This window comes from Halictus rubicundus, chromosome 18 (assembly GCF_050948215.1).
Source record: "Halictus rubicundus isolate RS-2024b chromosome 18, iyHalRubi1_principal, whole genome shotgun sequence".
In the NCBI taxonomy this organism is placed as follows: Eukaryota; Metazoa; Arthropoda; class Insecta; order Hymenoptera; family Halictidae; genus Halictus; species Halictus rubicundus.
Window position 1 is genome coordinate 4,428,986 of NC_135166.1, and position 18,748 is coordinate 4,447,733.

General features: G+C 41.0%; 3 protein-coding genes across 6 annotated transcripts in view; 1 reads left to right on the plus strand and 2 right to left on the minus strand.

Moving 5' to 3' along the window:
* LOC143362757 (odorant receptor Or2-like) overlaps window positions 1-18,748 on the minus strand; it is a 361,950-nt gene that overhangs the window by 269,282 nt on the left and 73,920 nt on the right. The gene's annotated exons all lie outside the window — the stretch shown is intronic.
* LOC143362744 (beta-1,3-glucan-binding protein 1-like) lies at window positions 9,385-12,677 on the plus strand. 2 transcript variants are annotated; one of them, XM_076803158.1, is made up of 8 exons: window positions 9,385-9,778; window positions 10,299-10,526; window positions 10,613-10,833; window positions 11,197-11,333; window positions 11,412-11,578; window positions 11,665-11,993; window positions 12,151-12,252; window positions 12,319-12,677. In XM_076803158.1, the coding sequence occupies exons 1-8, from the start codon at window positions 9,643-9,645 to the stop codon at window positions 12,418-12,420; spliced, it is 1,422 nt and encodes a 473-aa protein (XP_076659273.1). In that variant the 5' UTR covers window positions 9,385-9,642; the 3' UTR covers window positions 12,421-12,677. The 2 variants fall into 2 exon arrangements, with proteins under 2 accessions (XP_076659273.1, XP_076659272.1); XM_076803157.1 differs by having other exon boundaries at window positions 12,151-12,677.
* Window positions 12,806-16,499, minus strand: B-gluc1 (beta-1,3-glucan recognition protein 1). Its single transcript, XM_076803159.1, has 8 exons — window positions 16,214-16,499; window positions 15,021-15,248; window positions 14,271-14,485; window positions 14,000-14,136; window positions 13,761-13,927; window positions 13,324-13,649; window positions 13,087-13,188; window positions 12,806-13,017 (listed from the first exon to the last, which is right to left on the minus strand). Exons 1-8 carry the CDS (start codon window positions 16,347-16,349, stop codon window positions 12,916-12,918), a joined length of 1,413 nt encoding a protein of 470 aa, XP_076659274.1. The 5' UTR covers window positions 16,350-16,499; the 3' UTR covers window positions 12,806-12,915.

Genomic DNA, 18,748 nt, shown 5'->3' on the forward strand with positions numbered 1-18,748 from the left:
GACGGAACGGGAGGGCTCCGGGACCAGAAGGACGAAGGACCTTGGGAGTTGACCAGAGGTTCTCCAGAGCTGCCCTGGCCCACCCTGACCACCCTGGCCTACCCTCACCTACCTTCGAGTGGACCAGGGATCCTCCAGAGCTGCAGTGGTCATCACTGGTCAACCCTGGTCCACCTTAAGCTGGTTCGCGGTCGGACAGCGGTTCCTGGAAGCCGTCTCCGCTCACCTTGGTCAACTTTCAACAGCTGGTAAGTGACAATACAAATATACATTTTCTATTTTGGTATACGTGTTTATTCAACGAACGCCGTCAATTATTATTTCTGTATTTTTAATTCGAATTTGCTTCGGAATTTTTCACAAGTTTTTTTTCTTGAAATTACATCATATTATATTTTTGACATAAAATTGGTATTTTGAAATTATATTATATTTTTGACATAAAATTCGTACTCTGAAATATTATATTTTTAACATAAAATTGGTATTCCTCCGAACGGAGGTCCCTCAGGGGCTCACTCACGGGCCGAGCCCGTGGGTGAGTACGGGTATTAGCAAACTTGGGGCGACCCGAGTTTGTAGGTCGTTGCGTCCCAATTTCGTTAGATTTATTTTTGATTGGGATTGTCCATCTTTCCGATCGAATATTTACTTCTAAACATTCAAAAGTCCCTCTTGTAAAATTTATGTATATGGTTTAAAATTGGTATTCCTCCGAACGGAGGTCCCTCATAGGCTCACTCACGGATGCGGCCGTGAGTGAGTACGGGTATTAGGGAACCCGGGGCGACCCTAGCCTTTATGTTGTTGCGTCCCAATTTCGTTTGATTTATTTTGGATTGGAATTGTTCATCTTTCCAATTGAAATTTATTTCTGAACTTTTAAAAGTTCTTATTCCAAAATTTATATATCTGGTTTTAAATTGGTATTCCTCCGAATGGAGGTCACTCAGGGACTCACTCACGGGCCGGGCCGTGGGTGAGTACGGGTATTTGCGACCCCCGGCGACCCTAGCTTGTTGTTTCTTGCGTCCTAATTTCGCTATATTTATTTTTGATTGGGATTGTTCAACTTTCCAATTGAAATTTATTTCTGAACTTTCAAAAGTTCCTCTCCTAAAATTTATTTATCTGATTTAAAATTGGTATTCCTCCGAATGGAGGTCACTCAGGGACTCACTCACGGGCCGGGCCGTGGGTGAGTACGGGTATTTGCGACCCCCGGCGACCCTAGCTTGTTGTTTCTTGCGTCCTAATTTCGCTATATTTATTTTTGATTGGGATTGTTCAACTTTCCAATTGAAATTTATTTCTGAACTTTTAAAAGTTCTTATTCCAAAATTTATATATCTGGTTTTAAATTGGTATTCCTCCGAACGGAGGTCCCTCAGGGACTCACTGCTGTGGGTGAGTACGGGTATTGGCGAACCCGGGGCGCCCCGAAGCGCCACCTCAGTAGATGGAAGTTCTGACTTCATCTACTCTTAGTTTCGTGTCGGGTAGGCCGTACTTGTGTACGGGGTTATTTTGGCTCTCGTGAGCACGTTAGATTCGCACTCTTGTGCATGTTAGGTAGGCCGTACTCGTGTACGGGGTTAGTTTGGCTCTCGTGAGCCGATTAGATTCGCACTCTTGTGCATATTAGGTAGGCCGTACTCGTGTACGGGGTTAGTTTGGCTCTCGAGAGCTGGTTAGATTCGCACTCTTGTGCATGTTAGGTAGGCCGTACTCGTGTACGGGGTTAGTTTGGCTCTCGAGAGCTGGTTAGATTCGCACTCTCGTGCATATTAGGTAGGCCGTACTCGTGTACGGGGTTATTTTGGCTCGCGTGAGCCGATTAGATTCGCACTCTCGTGCATATTAGGTAGGCCGTACTCGTGTACGGGGTTAGCTTGGCTCTCGTGAGCTGGTGTTAGGTTTGGCTCTCGTGAGCTGGGTAGATTTCGCACTCTTGTGCGTGTTAGGTAGGCCGTACTCGTGTACGGGGTCATCTTTTGTTATTTATTTCGTCGTCTTCTATTACTTCGATTCCTCCGTTGTATCTTGCCTAATTATTATTAGTCTGTTTCAGAGCGAGTACAACAGATGAGAAATTTTATCGTCGAACGAAGACAACACGTGGTACGAAGACGTCATATTATTTATAAGTTAGTATTAGTTGTCGAGCAATTATTGTGTTAGATTCACTTTGTTAAATTCGCTTGCTTTTATTTTGTCTCGCATTGTTCAGAGACTTGTCTGATTTAGTTTCCTTCTTTTGTCCACAATAATTGCTCGACACTTGCGTGCGTACGTTAGTTTTTAAGATTTGTTCATCGTCGTTGTACTAATGTCGAGTAATTTTTGCCATAATTTCACTTTGCTCGGTTCGATTTTTGACTCCGACACAGCCTTAGGCTGTGTCGGCCTTGCTTGTATGTACCAGACCGGTTGGTACCGGTACTCGGCGAAGAAACATTGAGAGGGATGTACGAGAGACCTGTTCACTCGTGTAAAATCCTCCCTGCCGTAAGTCCACCCGAGTCGCCTCAACGCTAGTCGTTGCCTGGCGACAGGTGGGTGGGGGAAACTTAGGGTATCGTTTGAACGCTTCTCTCGGCCATCGTTCTTCGTGTGGACACGTCGGGTATCGATGCTGGCTGGAGTTGGGCTGCAAGCATTGTACGCGTCGCGTCACCCTCGAACCAGAGCCTTCTGCTCTGGTTCGGTTTTGTTTCTCTCATTGAAAGAATCAGAGCCTTCTGCCTGATTCGTTCTTGATCCCTCGTGGATCGGAGACTTCTTCTCCGATTCACACCTTTTGCCCCGCAACAATTACTCGACATACGCTAAATGGTAAAGTGACCTTTTCCGTCTGTGGAAAAGTAATCTTTCCCATTTAGCGAACTGCGAAATTTAGTTGATAAGTTTGAAATCATCGTTGTAAGAAAGGGAGTCAGAAGGAAGCGTGTTGAATTCGTTCTGGCTTCCTTTCGGGTCTCTTGTGCGGCAACCTCCTCGTGGTGAGACCCGGGCAATCGGTATTATTCTCTATTTGTAACAACTTCAAGTATCTTACAAATAGAGAATAATATCGAGCTAATAGCTGCTCATTTGTAATTTGCGATAGCATTGTGAAATAGAATTTAAAACTTACAAATTATAAAAACTTGTGGATTTAATCGAATTGTGTCTGAATTTACTTTCCTTGTTTACCCTTGGCCCACCTTCACCTTCTCGGCAAGCTCCTTTCAATTATTAACCGAAACACTCAGTTTTTGTTTCGGATTACCTTCGGGTTACGGATTACCTCATTCAATGAACATCGTAAATTTTTTTGTTTATTTCTCATCGAAATTTACCCCTGAACTTACAAAAGTTCCTATTATAAAATTTATATATTTGGTTTTAAATTGGTATTCCTCCGAACGGAGGTCCCTCGAGGGGCTCACTCACGGTCGGGGCCGTGGGTGAGTACGGGTATTGGCAAACCCGGGGCGACCCTAGCCTTAGGTCGTTGCGTCCCTATCTCGTTAGATTTATTTTCGAATGGAACTGTTCATCTTTCCAATTGAAATTTACTCCTGAACTTTCAAAAGTTCCTCTTTTAAAATTTATCTATCTGATTTAAAATTGGTATTCCTCCGAACGGAGGTCCCTCAGGGACTCACTGCTGTGGGTGAGTACGGGTATTGGCGAACCCGGGGCGCCCCGAAGCGCCACCTCAGTAGATTGAAGTTCTGTCTTCATCTACTCTTAGTTTGTTGTCGGTTAGGCCGTACTCGTGTACGGGGTTGTTATGGCTCCCGTGAGCCGGTTAGATTCGCACTCTCGTGCATATTAGGTAGGCCGTACTCGTGTACGGGGTTAGCTTGGCTCTCGTGAGCTGGTCTTAGGTTGGCTCTCGTGAGCTGGTTAGTTTCGCACTCTTGTGCGTGTTAGGTAGGCCGTACTCGTGTACGGGGTTAGCTTGGCTCTCGTGAGCTGGTTAGATTCGCACTCTTGTGCGTGTTAGGTAGGCCGTACTCGTGTACGGGGTTTAGTGTTGTATTTCGTCGTTTCTTCATATCAACGTTTCGTCTTCTTTTCATAATTTCCTTCTATTTTTGTACCTCTACGGAATTATGACTAATTATGATTTGTCTGCTTCAGCTGGAGTACGACAGGTCATCATCTTTGTCATCGACGGAGGACAACACATCGACCAAAGACGTCAACAACATCGTGTCTAATTATTGTTAGTTTGTTTCAGCTGAAATCCAACAGCTAGGTATCTTGGTCGTCGAACGAAGAGACTACATCAAACAACGCATCGACGAAGACATCGTAATAATTGTAACCTAGAATTAGTTTAATGCTTAAGATCGTCGTTGTAAATATGTCGAGTAACTATTGCCCTAACTTCACTTTGTTCGACTCGATTGTTAACTCCGACACAACAGAAGGCTGTGTCGGACCTTGCTTGCAAGTTTTGAACCGGTCCAGTTGCGATATTCGGCGTGGATGCACAGAGAATGATGGTCAGGGAGCAGTACTCGCCAGGTAGAGCCCTTCCTTCGTAAAATGTCTGCCTAAGTCATGTCAACGCTGGCGTGACTCGCGACGGGAGCAGGGGTTTCATTCCCCATAAGTCTTGCCGTCGCCTTGTTGCGTCAGCGTTGCTCGTGGCGGGTAGTTGGGGAAGGTAGTTCTACCGTACGGTGGAGGCGTCCCTGACCGTCGTTCTCTGTGAGGAAGCGTCGGGTACCGTACTGGTCGGCAGATAGCTTGCAAGCATTGTACGCGTCGCGTCACCCTCGAACCAGAGCCCTCTGCTCTGGTTCGGTTTTGATTCTCTCTTTGAAAGAATCAGAGCCTTCTGCCTGATTCGTTTTTCATCTCCCGTGAATCGGAGACTTCTTCTCCGACTCACACCTTTTTCTCCGCAATAATTACTCGACATACCCTGCGAAATTTAGTTTTTAAAACTCGAAAGCGTCGTTGTAAGAAAGGGAGTCAGAAGGAAGCGTATTGAATTCCTTCTGGCTTCCTTTCGGGTCTCTCGTGCAGCAACCTCCTCGTGGTGAGACCCGGGCAATCGATAATATTCTCTATTTGTTAGATCTTCTATTATCTTGCAAATAGAGAATAATATCGAGCTAATGGCTGCTCATTTGTAATTTGCGATAACATTGTGAAATAAAATTTAAGACGTATTGATAATAAAAACTTGTGTATTTAATTGAATTGTGTGTCTGAATTTATTTTAAACCTGCATGGGGTGGGCCAAGGTTCCTTCCTGCTTTCCTTCGCGCTTTCCTTGTTTACCCTTGGCCCACCTACGCCTTCTTGGCACCTCCTTTTAATTATTCTCATCGAAACACACACTTCTTGTTTCGGAATACTTTTTCATTCAATAAACATCGTACATTTTTTCTGGATTTCTAATTGAAATTTGCTTCTGAACTTTTTAAAAGTTCCGTTTCTTAAAATTGCTATGACCCTAGCCTTTATGTCGTTGCGTCCCAATTTCGTTTGATTTATTTTCGATTGGAATTGTCCATCTTTCCAATGGAAATTTATTTCTGAACTTTTAAAAGTTCTTATTCTAAAATTTATATATCTGGTTTTAAATTGGTATTCCTCCGAACGGAGGTCCCTCAGGGACTCACTGCTGTGGGTGAGTACGGGTATTGGCGAACCCGGGGCGACCCGAAGCGCCACCTCAGTAGATTGAAGTTCTGACTTCATCTACTCTTAGTTTCTTGTCGGTTAGGCCGTACTTGTGTACGGGGTTGGTTTGGCTCTCGTGAGCCGTTAGATTTGCACTCTTGTGCGTGTTAGGTAGGCCGTGCTCGTGTACGGGGTTAGTTTGGCTCTCGTGAGCCGGTTAGATTTGCACTCTTGTGCATGTTAGGTAGGCCGTACTCGTGTACGGGGTTAGCTTGGCTCTCGTGAGCTGGTGTTAGTTTGGCTCTCGTGAGCCGGTTAGATTCGTACTCTTGTGCATGTTAGGTAGGCCGTACTCGTGTACGGGGTTAGCTTGGCTCTCGTGAGCTGGTCTTAGGTTGGCTCTCGTGAGCTGGTTAGTTTCGCACTCTTGTGCGTGTTAGGTAGGCCGTACTCGTGTACGGGGTCATCGTTTCTTCTTCCTTTACTTCGGTGTTCCTCTATTTCGTGTCTAATTATTATTAGTCTGTTTCAGTTGAATCACAACAGTTCAGCAGAATCATCGTCGAACGAAGACAACGAATTTTAAGAAGACTTCACAGTATTTATAAGTTCGTATTAGTTCTCGAGCAATTATTGTGGTAGATTCACTTTGTTAGTTTCGCTTGTTGATTTGGGTCACAGCCTTCTGCCGTGACCAGTCTGTAGCGTCACCCCCGAACCACAGCCTTCTGCTCTGGTTCGCTTCTTTCATTTTTGTTTTTCGAGAATCTCAGCCTTCCGCTTTGATTCTTAATCGTTCTCTCGCGATTCAGAGCCTTCTGCTCCATATTTGTTTTCACTCTTATTGTTCAGAGAATTGTCCCATTTAGTTTTTTTTTTGCTGTCCACAATAATTGCTCGACTTGCGTGCGTACGTTATTTATTAAGATGATCTATCGTCGTTGTATATATGTCGAGTAATTATTGCCCTAATTTGACTTTGCTCGGCTCGATTTTTGACTCCGACACAGCAGAAGGCTGCGTCGGACCTTGCTTGCAAGTTTTGAACCGGTCCAGTTGCGATATTCGGCGTGGATGCACAGAGAATGATGGTCAGGGAGCAGTACTCGCCAGGTAGAGCCCTTCCTTCGTAAAATGTCTGCCTAAGTCATGTCGACGCTGGCGTGACTCGCGCCGGGAGCAGGGGTTTCATTCCCCATAAGTCTTGCCGTCGCCTTGTTGCGTCAGCGTTTCTCGTGGCGGGTAGTTGGGGAAGGTAGTTCTACCGTACGGTGGAGGCGTCCCTGACCGTCGTTCTCTGTGAGGAAGCGTCGGGTACCGTACTGGTCGGCAGATAGCTTGCAAGCATTGTACGCGTCGCGTCACCCTTGAACCAAAGCTTTCTACTTTGGTTCGGTTTTGTTTCTCTCATTGAAAGAATCAGAGCCTTCTGCCTGATTCGTTTTTGATCCCCTGTGGATCGGAGACTTCTCCGATTCACACCTTTTGCCCCGCAATAATTACTCGACATACGCTAAATGGTAAAGTGAACTTTTCACTCTGTGGAAAAGTAAACTTTCCCATTTAGCGATCTGCGAAATTTAGTTTATAAGATTATAAATTGTAAGAAAGGGAGTCAGAAGGAAACATATTGAATTCCTTCTGACTTCCTTTCGGGTCTCTTGTGCAGCAACCTCCTCGTGGTGAGACCTGGGCAATCGGTATTATTCCCTATTTGTAAGAACTTCTAGTATCTTACAAGTAGTGAATAATATCGAGCTAATAGCTGCACATAGTTTACAATTTGTCATAACATTGTGTAGTAGAATTTAAAACTTGCTAATTATAAAAATTTGTGTATTTAATTGAATTGTATCTGAATTTACTTTAAGCTAGCTCGGGGTAGGTCACGGGGTCTTCGATGCTTTCCTTGTTTACCCTTGGCCCATCATCACCTTCTTGGCAGCTCCATTCAATTGTTAATCGAAACACATAGTTTTCGTTTCGGAATATTTATTCATTCAATAAAAAGGGGTTAGCTTCGCTCTGTTGAGCGAGTGTCAGGTTTGCTCTCGTCCTTCTAATGTGTCCTTTTAATTTCCATACCCTTGTTACGCGAGTACGTTTCTACGTTGGGAAGCTTCACACGCATGCAGAAATGAAGGGAAATTTTTACACTGGAGTTTACCAACGAAATTCACATGCGGCTTTCGACGACGCATTTACTCGAAACTGCCTCGAGGATTGGATTCCGAAGCCTGGTCTACTCCTATATCTCGTCTATGCTTCTACAGACAAGACCTTAAATTACTGCACGTTACCATGTGCGATAATACACGTTTACACAATGCACATTACGTGTGAAGATTTATATTGTATTCCTTACACAATCATTTTATGTAAAAATGGACAATGAATAAATAAAGACAATTTAATGAAAAGTCGTATCTGCGTATTTAATAATTGAAGCCTCAATTTTTACCGAACGTCCTACCTTTCGATGAGTTATACTACTGAATTTCGTGCCACCTCTTTCAATATCATATTCTCCTAATACGAAGAACAATTTTTCGAAAAACTACGGAAAATTTCGACCGTCTGGCTTGTCGTTGACTTGTACTACTGAAATTCGGATACCTCCTTCGATATCATGTTCTCCTAATACAAAAGTTCAAATTTCCGAAAATTTTCGAAATTTTCTGAAAATTCGACCGTCTGGCTTGTCGTTGACTTGTACTACTGAAATTCGGATACCTCCTTCGATATCATGTTCTCCTAATACAAAAGTTCAAATTTCCGAAAATTTTCGAAATTTTCTGAAAATTCGACCGTCTGGCTTAGCGTTGACTTGTACCACTGAAATTTCGAAAAAATTTCGAGCGTCTGGCTTGACGTTGACTTGTACTACTGAAATTCGGATACCTCCTTCGATATCATGTTCTCCTAATACAAAAGTTCAAATTTTCGAAATTTTCTGAAAATTCGACCGTCTGGCTTGTCGTTGACCTATACTACTGAAATTTCGAAAATTTTCGAGCGTCCGGCTTGACGTTGACTTGTACTACTGAAATTCGGATACCTCCTTCGATATCATGTTCTCCTAATACAAAAGTTAAATTTTCCGAAAATTTTCGAAATTTTCTGAAAATTCGACCGTCTGGCTTGTCGTTGACTTATACTACTGAAATTTCGAAAATTTTCGAGCGTCTGGCTTGACGTTGACTTGTACTACTGAAATTCAGATACCTCCTTCGATATCATGTTCTCCTAATACAAAAGTTCAAATTTCCGAAAATTTTCGAAATTTTCTGAAAATTCGACCGTCTGGCTTGTCGTTGACTTGTACCACTGAAATTTCGAAAATTTTCGAGCGTCTGGCTTGACGTTGACTTGTACTACTGAAATTCGGATACCTACTTCGATATCATGTTCTCCTAATACAAAAGTTCAAATTTACGAAAATTTTCGAAATTTTCCGAAAATTCGACTGTCTGGCTTGTCGTTGACTTGTACTACTGAATTTTTCGTGCCACCTCCTTTGATATCATGTTCTCCTAATACAAAGTTCGATTCTCGGGATTTTCGAAAATTTTTGCAATTTTCAGATTTCTACTAGGAAAACATGATAGCAAAAGAGGTGGCACGAAATTTTCGCGCCAATTTTAAAAACTTTGCTTTTCTCGAAGTTTCCGTAGACTTAATTTAATTCTAACATGCAATATTCATGTCCAAGGTGGAGAAAGAAGAACACATTGACTGTGGTAACTATTATTCTTTATTTTTCATCAAATAAATTACAATGTAAACGTGTACATTACAAAATAGTACAAAATAGCATTAAAATGTAGTGTGGTAAGGGCCGTTTCGCATGCAGGTCGAGTGGTACTGTATGCAAATGGACTGGACTAATTGGAACAGCCTAGTGTCATCAAACCGAGTGGTATTTGTGGAAAAACCTGTTTGCAACGATCGACGTCGACTTGGGAAGTTTCAGGATCACTTTAGCTGGTGACTACAGCAGATACGGACGTCATGAGTGTTCCTCTCGGCTGGTTGTTTCTCTTAGTATTAACCTTAAATTGTTTTGATATAAGTTACGGACAATATAATCCTCCGAAGCCTACCATTGAACCTCTTCATCCAAAAGGGATCCGAATTTCCATACCACGTAAGTTGATTTTAATAATAATGATTATTAAGGATTAAGATGCTATTCCTTTCAAAACCCCATGATTCAATTTAAAATATAAGTCTGCGTTACCTTGAATTACAATTATACGCAAGTAACCATTAAAATGTTAATAAAGGTCGCCGAATAATATTTAAGAACAAACTTTTAAAGAAACGCGAAAAACTATAAGAAAGGCAGTGCCATTCTTTTTATCTTGAACCATATTTTCATGAATATAATTATCAAAGTAATAATATAATAGTAATAGTATTAGGAATAATCAGTTTTCTAAGTTTCTTATATTGTACAGCAATGTGTTTGTAGATATACTATTGCTCAGTGTTCAATTAGTCAGAGTGGAAATTCCGTCACCGCAAAAGGAAATCTTTCAAGGAAAAATGAACAGACAAACACATTTGTTAAGGTTTCGGAGAGAATAGCCTTAACCGTTTATCTAGAAACCGTGTATCGCAAAATCGAATCGAAAAGAATCATAATACACAATTTGTTTGTTTAGACGAGGACGGAATCACTTTGGTTGCCTATCATGTAAAATTCAACGACGATTTCTATAGTCTCGAAGCAGGAACAATCGCCGTGGATGTTATCAAACCTAAAAATGGCCGATGGGTTTACGAGGATCGCAATACCAGACTGAAAGCCGGAGACATTATTTATTTATGGGAACATGTGGTCTACCATGGTCTGGGTTATAATTTACTAGATCAACAGCACGAAGTTAAAGGTTCGTTTTCTACGAAGAAGAGTAATTCTTTCGTTGTTAACAGGACACTTTTTAACAATAATATTAAAAATGTTGCCTTCTTTTAGAATTTTATAATTATGATGGAACAATAGTGGGCCCTGCACCCGCACCTGACGGCGACGGCACATGTACAACTACTTCCGTAACGAAGACATACACTCGTGATCGGGAATCTCAGGAACTGAAACCCAACAATGTGTGTACAGGCGAAATAATTTTCGAGGAGAATTTTGACGTGCTCGATACAAACCGCTGGAAGATTATTGAACGTTTCTCAACGGCACCGGTAAGCGTGGCGTGCGATAACCGGTTTCTAGATCAGACCTGCTCAACAAGCCTATTAGCGGGCGAACTGTCCCTGCCTCACAAAAAGTCCTTCAAGACAGTACAGAGGCAAGAGTGGTTCAAGTTCGTGTGCAATGACCCAATCGGACGACTTACAGACGCATTCCTGCCGAATTCCTGCCGCATTCCTGCTGCATTCCTGCCGCATTCCTGCCGCATTCCTGCCGAATTCCTGCCAGGGGACTTTTCGTGAGGCACGCAGAGTAGCTGTGACAATGCGTGTGACAAGAAAATCGCTGCGCATACGGACAGACGTTGACCAGCTCTGTTCTAGATGTAACAAAAGCAATTTACTTCGTTCTAGAACTTCGAATTCGTCGTGTACAAAGACGACCAAGAGAACGTTTACGTGCAAGATGGTGTTTTGTACATCAGACCGATTCTCCTTAAACAGAAATACGGTATTTCATTCGTCCAGGGCGGCACTCTGAGATTGAATAAGTAAGGTCGCACACTTGTCAATGTGACAATACTTTTGTCTATTAACTCGATATGTTTTATTTCTTGTGTGTCTTTCAGATGCACGGAACAGGTCGGTACCAGAGACTGTACACGAACCGCAAATGCCTGGGACGTTTTACCGCCTGTGATATCAGGACGATTGAATACGAAACCATTTTTCAACTTCATGTATGGAAAGATTCAAGTTCGTGCTAAATTGCCACGCGGCGATTGGATATATCCCCGTATGTTGAATATACAATTTCAATCCAATAAGTTCGCCATTATAACATTGTTATCGTCCCGCTTATTTTCGTGTACTTCGTTCCAGTGATCACTCTAGAAAGTGATGATATTTCACCAAACGCAACATTCTTCAGTAGCATCGTGATCGCTCATTCGTTTGGCAATCCGTCACTCATAAAAACCAATCGCAAAAACATAGGCGGTCATCTTCTTCAAGCTGGTGGACACGTAACTACTTTGAACAACAATGAACTACAGGACAATCTAAACAACCTTCCGTCGACGACATCGACTCCTCTGTGGTCCAATGACTATCATGTCTATGAGCTTGAATGGGGACGCGAACGCCTCGTCCTTAGAGTCGACGGCCAACAGTATGGCGAACAGAGATTTCAAGCTCAATTCAATTTTCCAGTGAGTTAAGGCAGTCCCGGGCAATTTCCGTGTACCGGTTCCCCCACTATCAACTATTTCTCCTATTTATTTACTCGCATTTTATATGATTTTTATACAAATGCGGTCTGTATACATTTTAAAACGTTACTAATTTAATTGTCATACACAATCATAGGCTTACGTCAACTTGGGCTTGGGAGTCGCAGGCCGTAGCCTTTTCCCTGACGGATGCAGAAGTGGCAACTACCTGAAACCGTGGAGAAACCAGGGCGTCAAGGTACGTAAAACCGTTTCTGCCGACAGACTATCACCGAGAGCATTCACAATACAATTTGCATTGCAGGCGGTGTATGACTTCTACCGATCTGACACCTTGTGGCTAACTACGTGGACACAAAAGGATAAACTCCTGGCAGTAGATTACATCAAAGTACAGGCTTTGTAGGTGCTGCACTCCGATCCATGAATCTTGAACACATTAATGACTCTTTCACTGCCTATTTAACCATAAGTTTACAATAAATAAAACAGAACTTGCTTTCTAAGACTGCATTCTCTATCATTCCCTTAATCTTAATATGGTCTTCCGATGATTACGTATATTTTCGAAATATTTGACACGTAAGGGCGCCGCCATGTTGGTACGTAGTGACCGTCGCACGTCGCTTAACGAGCGGAACCGCTAGATGACACCACACGCGTGGTGGATACCGATAACGTAGATTTCCGTATTATCGAAATGTCGATAGTGTAAATTCCTATTTTATAAATGTATATTAGTTTTCTATCTTATCGACAATTAATTGTTAATTTTGTCAAATAGTTTTGGACACATTGTAAATATTTTTTCATAATATTTCATTCTTTAATTTTGAGAATAGTGAACGCTTCAATGAATACACATAATATAAACGAGATTCTTAAGTTAGCAGGGCAGTGCTTACAGCGCCAGTACTTTAATATAGTCTATTGACAGAACGTTGTCATGTTCTCCCCACGTGTTCGACCACAAGCTATCCGAGCTGTAGAATTCGTACAGCGCCTGTAACAAAAACCGTGGTGTTGTTACTATTTTCAGTCATAGTCTGTCGCCAGAAACGGTCTTACGTACCTTGACGCCCTTGTTTTTCCACGGCTTCGGATAGGTACCACTTCTGCATCCGTCAGGGAAAAGGTTACGGCCAGCGACGCCCACGCCCACGTTGATGTAAACCTATGATTGAATATGACAACTAAATTAGTAACGTTTGAAAATATATGTAGGTTAAGGATGCTACGAAGTTGCAGCAAAGTTAAGAAACCTTTTCAGCAGAAAACGAATGTCTGTGGTTGGACAGGTTAAACTTACTGGAACGTCGAAAAGTACAGGTATCCTCTGTTCCCCATACTGTTCGCCATCGACTTTAAGAATGAGGCGTTCATGTCTCCATTCAAGTTCATAGACATGATAGTCATCAGACCACAAGGAACCTGACGACTTCGACGGAAGGTCTATTCGGTTGTTTTGTAGATCATTATTGTCTACGTTGGATACTTGTGCACCGGCTTGAAGAAGATGATTGCCTATGTCTTGTTTATCCTCTGTTATGAGTGTCGGATTGCCAAACGATTGGGCGATCACAATGCTGCTGAAGTGTGTTGTGTTTGAGTTGTCATCACTCTCTAGAGTGATCACTGGAACGAAATACGCAAAAAACAAGCGTAACAATAACAATATTTGAATGCCTTTGCTGGATTAAAATTGTATACAGTGGTCTCTCCGTAACTATCGTGTCTTAAACCTACGGGGATATATCCAATCGCCGCGCGGTAATTTGGCCCGAACTTGAATCTTTCCATACATGAAGTTGAACGATGGTTTGGTATTCAATCGTCCTGATATTACAGGTGGTAAAATGTCCCATGCGTTTGCGGTTCGTGTGCAATCTCTGCTACCGGCCTGCCCCGTGCATCTGAAATAAAACGTGGCATCGAAGTAATAAACAAAAGCATCGTCACATTTATACGTAAGAGCGCGACTTTACTTATCCAACTGCAGACAACCATCCTGCGCAAACGTAAGACCGTATTTCAGTTTAAGGAGAGTTGGTTTGATGCGCAACACACCATCCTCAACGTGAACGTTCGCCGGGTCATTTTTGTACACGACGAATTCGAAAGTCTGAAACAAGTACATTTTAATTTTATTAATGGTTCAGTGACGATTTTGTGAAAATATCTTTCACAAAATGGAACTATGTGTTTTGCGACAAAAGAATATATGATGTCTTCCAAAACCGGTTACATCAGACTTACCGGAGCTGCCGGGAAGCATTCGATAACCTTCCAACGATTCGTATCGAGCGCGTGAAAGTCCTCTTCGAAAATTACTTGGCCCGCACACGCATTGTTGCGTGTAAGTTGCTGGGATTCCTGGCTACGAGAGTATATCTTCGTTTCGGAAGTAACCGTGCATCTACCGTCGCTGCCAGGTATAGAGCCCACTACGGTTCCATTGGGATAATAAAATTCTAAAAGGAGACAACAGTTTGAGTCGAATCATCGAAAACAGCATTCGTAAATTATTCCAATAACGTTGGCTGGCCAATATACACTGCGAATTTTGGGACTCTTGAGGCATGTTCTCTGAGGAAACGTGTACAGTGCTTACTCGATATATGTCCAAACCACGGGTCTAGCCACGGACATATATCGGCCAGGAGATACTATTCTTTGATCCACGCGAGCTTCTTGGCCCCTCACGAGGTATACCCCACGGCAGTGGAGATAGTTCTGCGACTTTTATCGGCTAGGCATTTGGGACATATATAGAGTAAACACTGTAGTTATCGAACGGTTATTATACAAACAATTTTCATTTTTGCAGACAGCTTTGAAAGTTTCTCTATTCATCTACACTGTGTTAAATTATACGGAAATTTGACACTAACGCTCCCATTATTTATTCTTCTATTCTTGTCAGGACAGTCAATTGTAAAGAAATATTATTTTTATAAAGTGTTGTGTTAACAGCGAAAGAATTATTCCTCTTCGTAGAAAACGAACCTTTAACTTCGTGCTGTTGATCTAGTAAATTATAACCCAGACCATTGTAGACCACATGTTCCCATAAATAAATCATATCTCCGGCTTTCAGTCTGGTACTGCGATCCTGGTAAATCCAGCGGCCATTTTTAGGTTTGATAACATCCACGGAGATTGTTCCTGCTTCGAGACTATAGAAATCGTCGTTGAATTTTACATGATAGGCAACCAACGTGATTCCTTCCTCATCTAATGAAAAGATTGTGCATTAAAATTCTTTTTGATTCGATTTTTCTAATCCTATTAATCGTAATATGAATATGTTAAACTGATACCACTGAAAATACATTTAATCGTTAATTTGCTGGCAAACCGTTGTCGCGTTGGAAAATGATTGATAAAATTATACTTATCGCGATATTTTGTTCTGTTTACATGTTTATGCAATGATTAAAGATTCCGCGAGTTTTCGTGATGCTGAATAGGGTTATCGGAGATATAGTCACGCCATATTTATAAACGGAACGTAATCTGCAACTAAGTTAGCTAACAACACTCGACGAATTAGAATTATTTTTGCTAAGATAAAATATAATAGGATTTATGACTTTATTCGGATTAATGAATAATTCATAATTCATTGTGTAGTAATAAACAGTTTTAAACATTATGTGATTAATCATTTAGCGATGGGCAATTACAACAGTGCGGTTCGCTGTTAAAATACTTTAAACACTTATTCACGGCTAGTTTTGTTCAGTGATGTAACATTCTTCCTCAAGGCTGCGAGCGCTTTTGTTTTTTCTTTTTTCCTTCAACGGTACATTCACGATAACATGCATATCCACTTTGATTAATGCATACTTATACAATGCGTATTTATATTATTTAACGAAAGTGTTATTCAATAAAATATTTCAGTAGAAAAGTACAACTATTTTCATTATTATCACAATTTTAAGATCGACATAAACAGTAAAGCACTACTTTCGTTATAGTTTTTTTCGAATTTAAAACCGTCTTTAAGGAGATAGTCGAAATTTAAATTATGAAAATAATTGAATAGCCTCCAAAAATGTATTGTTAAATACTGTTCGGCGACCTTTATTAAGAATTTAATTGTAACTTGCGCATAATATTTGACACTAATTCATGGGGTGTTGAAAGGAGAGCATGTTAATCCTTAACAATCATTATTATTAAAATCAACTTACGTGGTATGGAAATTCGGATCCCTTTCGGATATAAAGGTTCAATGGTAGGCGTCGGAGGCTCATATTGTCCGTAACTTATACCAAGAGAATTCAAGGTTGAAACCAACAGAAACAACCAGCCGAGAGGAGCACTCATGACGTTCGCGTCTGTCGTCTCCGTTAGCTAAAATGATACTGATACTTCCAAAGTCGATGCCGACTATTATAAGCAGATTTTTTCATAAATGCACAGTCAGCCACATAATTGATGGTACACACTATAAACCAGAATAACTATTCTATAAATCGACCAGTACGACTTTGGTTTTTCTGCCAAGCTAGAAAGATTAGTTTACTGGATAACATATATTGAAAATTTTAGAAAATTTGCGTTTAGTCGGAATTACGAGAAAAAAGTGAAAGTTGCTTTTACTAGAGGTCCCAATTTTGAACGCGTAATGAACATGTCCGTGTTTTAATCCGTGTAGTTTTTAGTACACGTGTACCCAGGTACAAAATATACTGTGCAACATCAATCTCGGCATTATAAACAACTTTTATAATTTTAAAGCAATAGAAAAAGCATGAAAATCGAGTGAAAACCGTAAGCGGACTGATAGTGTGTACAGAAAGAACCGATTGGGATCTGACCGAATCGGGAGCAGTATATAAAAATTAAAACCATATAATTTATATTTAATCGGACCGTGAGCCGACCAATAGTCTGCAACGAGCCTAATTATCTCGTTACGAGTGATACGGGGAATCCCGAAGTGACGTAGTCCCGTAGTGACGTCAATGGAATCGGTACAGACATTGCATCGCATGAGCTCTTCTGTCTAGGCCTCGGTACCACGGTACCATTTCGGTGTCGCGACCAATGTTACCGACAGTTGACGGATTTATTAGCACAGACGAAGTATAGGAGTAGACCAATTACCATATGGGGTGTCTCGCGATCTGAATTACCGACATCGCTAGAAACCACTCGATTTCTTACGCCCCCTACGCTGAAGAACGTAAAAATATTAGAACTAGATCCACGTTACGTTTAAAAAAGTATTGAATAACGATTTGTCACTTACAAATGTTAGCTTCTTATGTCGTCTTCAATCTTCCCTCGAGCCGAAGCTGCAAAGACCGCAATTCGAAAATTAGAATTTCTTTTTACTTCTCGGAATTCTAAATTAGCATACAAAAGTTAAAATGTGAGTCTTTACAGCACCCTAATTCAAAATAATCCAAACCAATGAATTAGAATCCGTAAAATGTTTAATACTCGTGATGTTCAGAGAAGAGTCACCGAGATTATTACGTAAATCTGATAGCTAACGTCAAATTCTTTTAAAATTGTAACAAGCGTTCTCAAGGATTATTTTTCATAAGAAAAACAAGGTGTTCGAGCTAAACACACTTTTTCCAAAATTTCCATTTCACGTCTAGCTTGGCAGAAAAACTGCGGTCGTTTGGTCGATTTATGAAATAAGTTATTCTGAATTAGAGCGTGTGCCAACAATTACGAGACTGGCTGTGTATTGCTTGTAGTAGTGACTTTCACCAATGTACCGACACAACTGTGGTGTAAGGTGCCAACACATATGTAGAGCGGAAAGGAAGGGAACGACCAATAAACTTTCCCTTTCTGTACGGATGAAAAGTATCATGTTTATTTGGGCCTTGGTGTCGTCGACAATAGAACACTGTTTTGTCGCTCCTACAATAGATATATGTGCAACGATAGACAAGAAGTTTTACTGTTTAAGAAAAAAATGATCAGTGATGGAAACACACACACCTATGAGAATTGTGATATGTGCAATAAAAGTTATATTGGCGACGTCACAGAATTTTAATGATTCATGGAGCATAAAGTAAAAAATTATAAACGGTAAGAGCTCCTCAAAGAGTAATAATAATCTATTAATATTATAAAACGTACACGTTTCCTGCAAAATAATATACAATTTAAGAAAGTAAGATTTGTAAGTTAAAAAAAATTCACATTTTTCGTTAATGTTTATTGATAAAAGATAATGAAAACTTCAGTTCCCAAATTTCGGAAAAAACTTCTTGACTTTGTTCCGACATTTTTCATAATTTCTTGGAAAACCGTTTGTTTTACGAAAACAGTGACATAAAAGACGCAGCCTGTAATCCTATGAAAAATATTCAAACAAATTAATAGACTTTGTTAATCTCCCAAAGCGAATAGCGTTTGTCGATGGAGTCTGTTACCTAACTCATTCGCACAGAGTATGGCCTCCTTTTCGGATGACTTTTTTTTATATAACAACTTGTTGCAAAATCGTGATAGTTTAAATTCTCCGGCGTAGTATTGCTAAACGGACATCGACTTGCCTCTTTTTATCGTAGCGTGCACAGCGTTTTTGCGTTACGGAAGAAGAAGAAGTTGTGACAGGTTTCGTGTTTCCATACTTCAGATCGACGCGATGAACATGACGGCCGATAGGAAATCACCTACTTAAAACCGATCATTATGTTTCGTAACCGGGAGACAAGATTCTACTATGGTCTCATCCCATTCGGTTTTATACA

Bases quoted from the DNA above. Each gene is read 5' to 3' on its own strand.
- LOC143362744 (XM_076803157.1), top strand. From the start codon at position 9,643: ATGAGTGTTCCTCTCGGCTGGTTGTTTCTCTTAGTATTAACCTTAAAT. The intron at 10,527-10,612 runs GTTCGTTTTCTA...GCCTTCTTTTAG, and splicing joins TCAACAGCACGAAGTTAAAG to AATTTTATAATTATGATGGA. The intron at 10,834-11,196 runs GTAAGCGTGGCG...ACTTCGTTCTAG, and splicing joins AACGTTTCTCAACGGCACCG to AACTTCGAATTCGTCGTGTA.
- B-gluc1 (XM_076803159.1), bottom strand. From the start codon at position 16,349: ATGAGTGCTCCTCTCGGCTGGTTGTTTCTGTTGGTTTCAACCTTGAAT. The intron at 13,650-13,760 runs GTAGGTTTAAGA...ATTTCGTTCCAG, and splicing joins CGGCGATTGGATATATCCCC to TGATCACTCTAGAGAGTGAT. The intron at 13,189-13,323 runs GTAAGTTTAACC...ATTCAATCATAG, and splicing joins CTGTACTTTTCGACGTTCCA to GTTTACATCAACGTGGGCGT.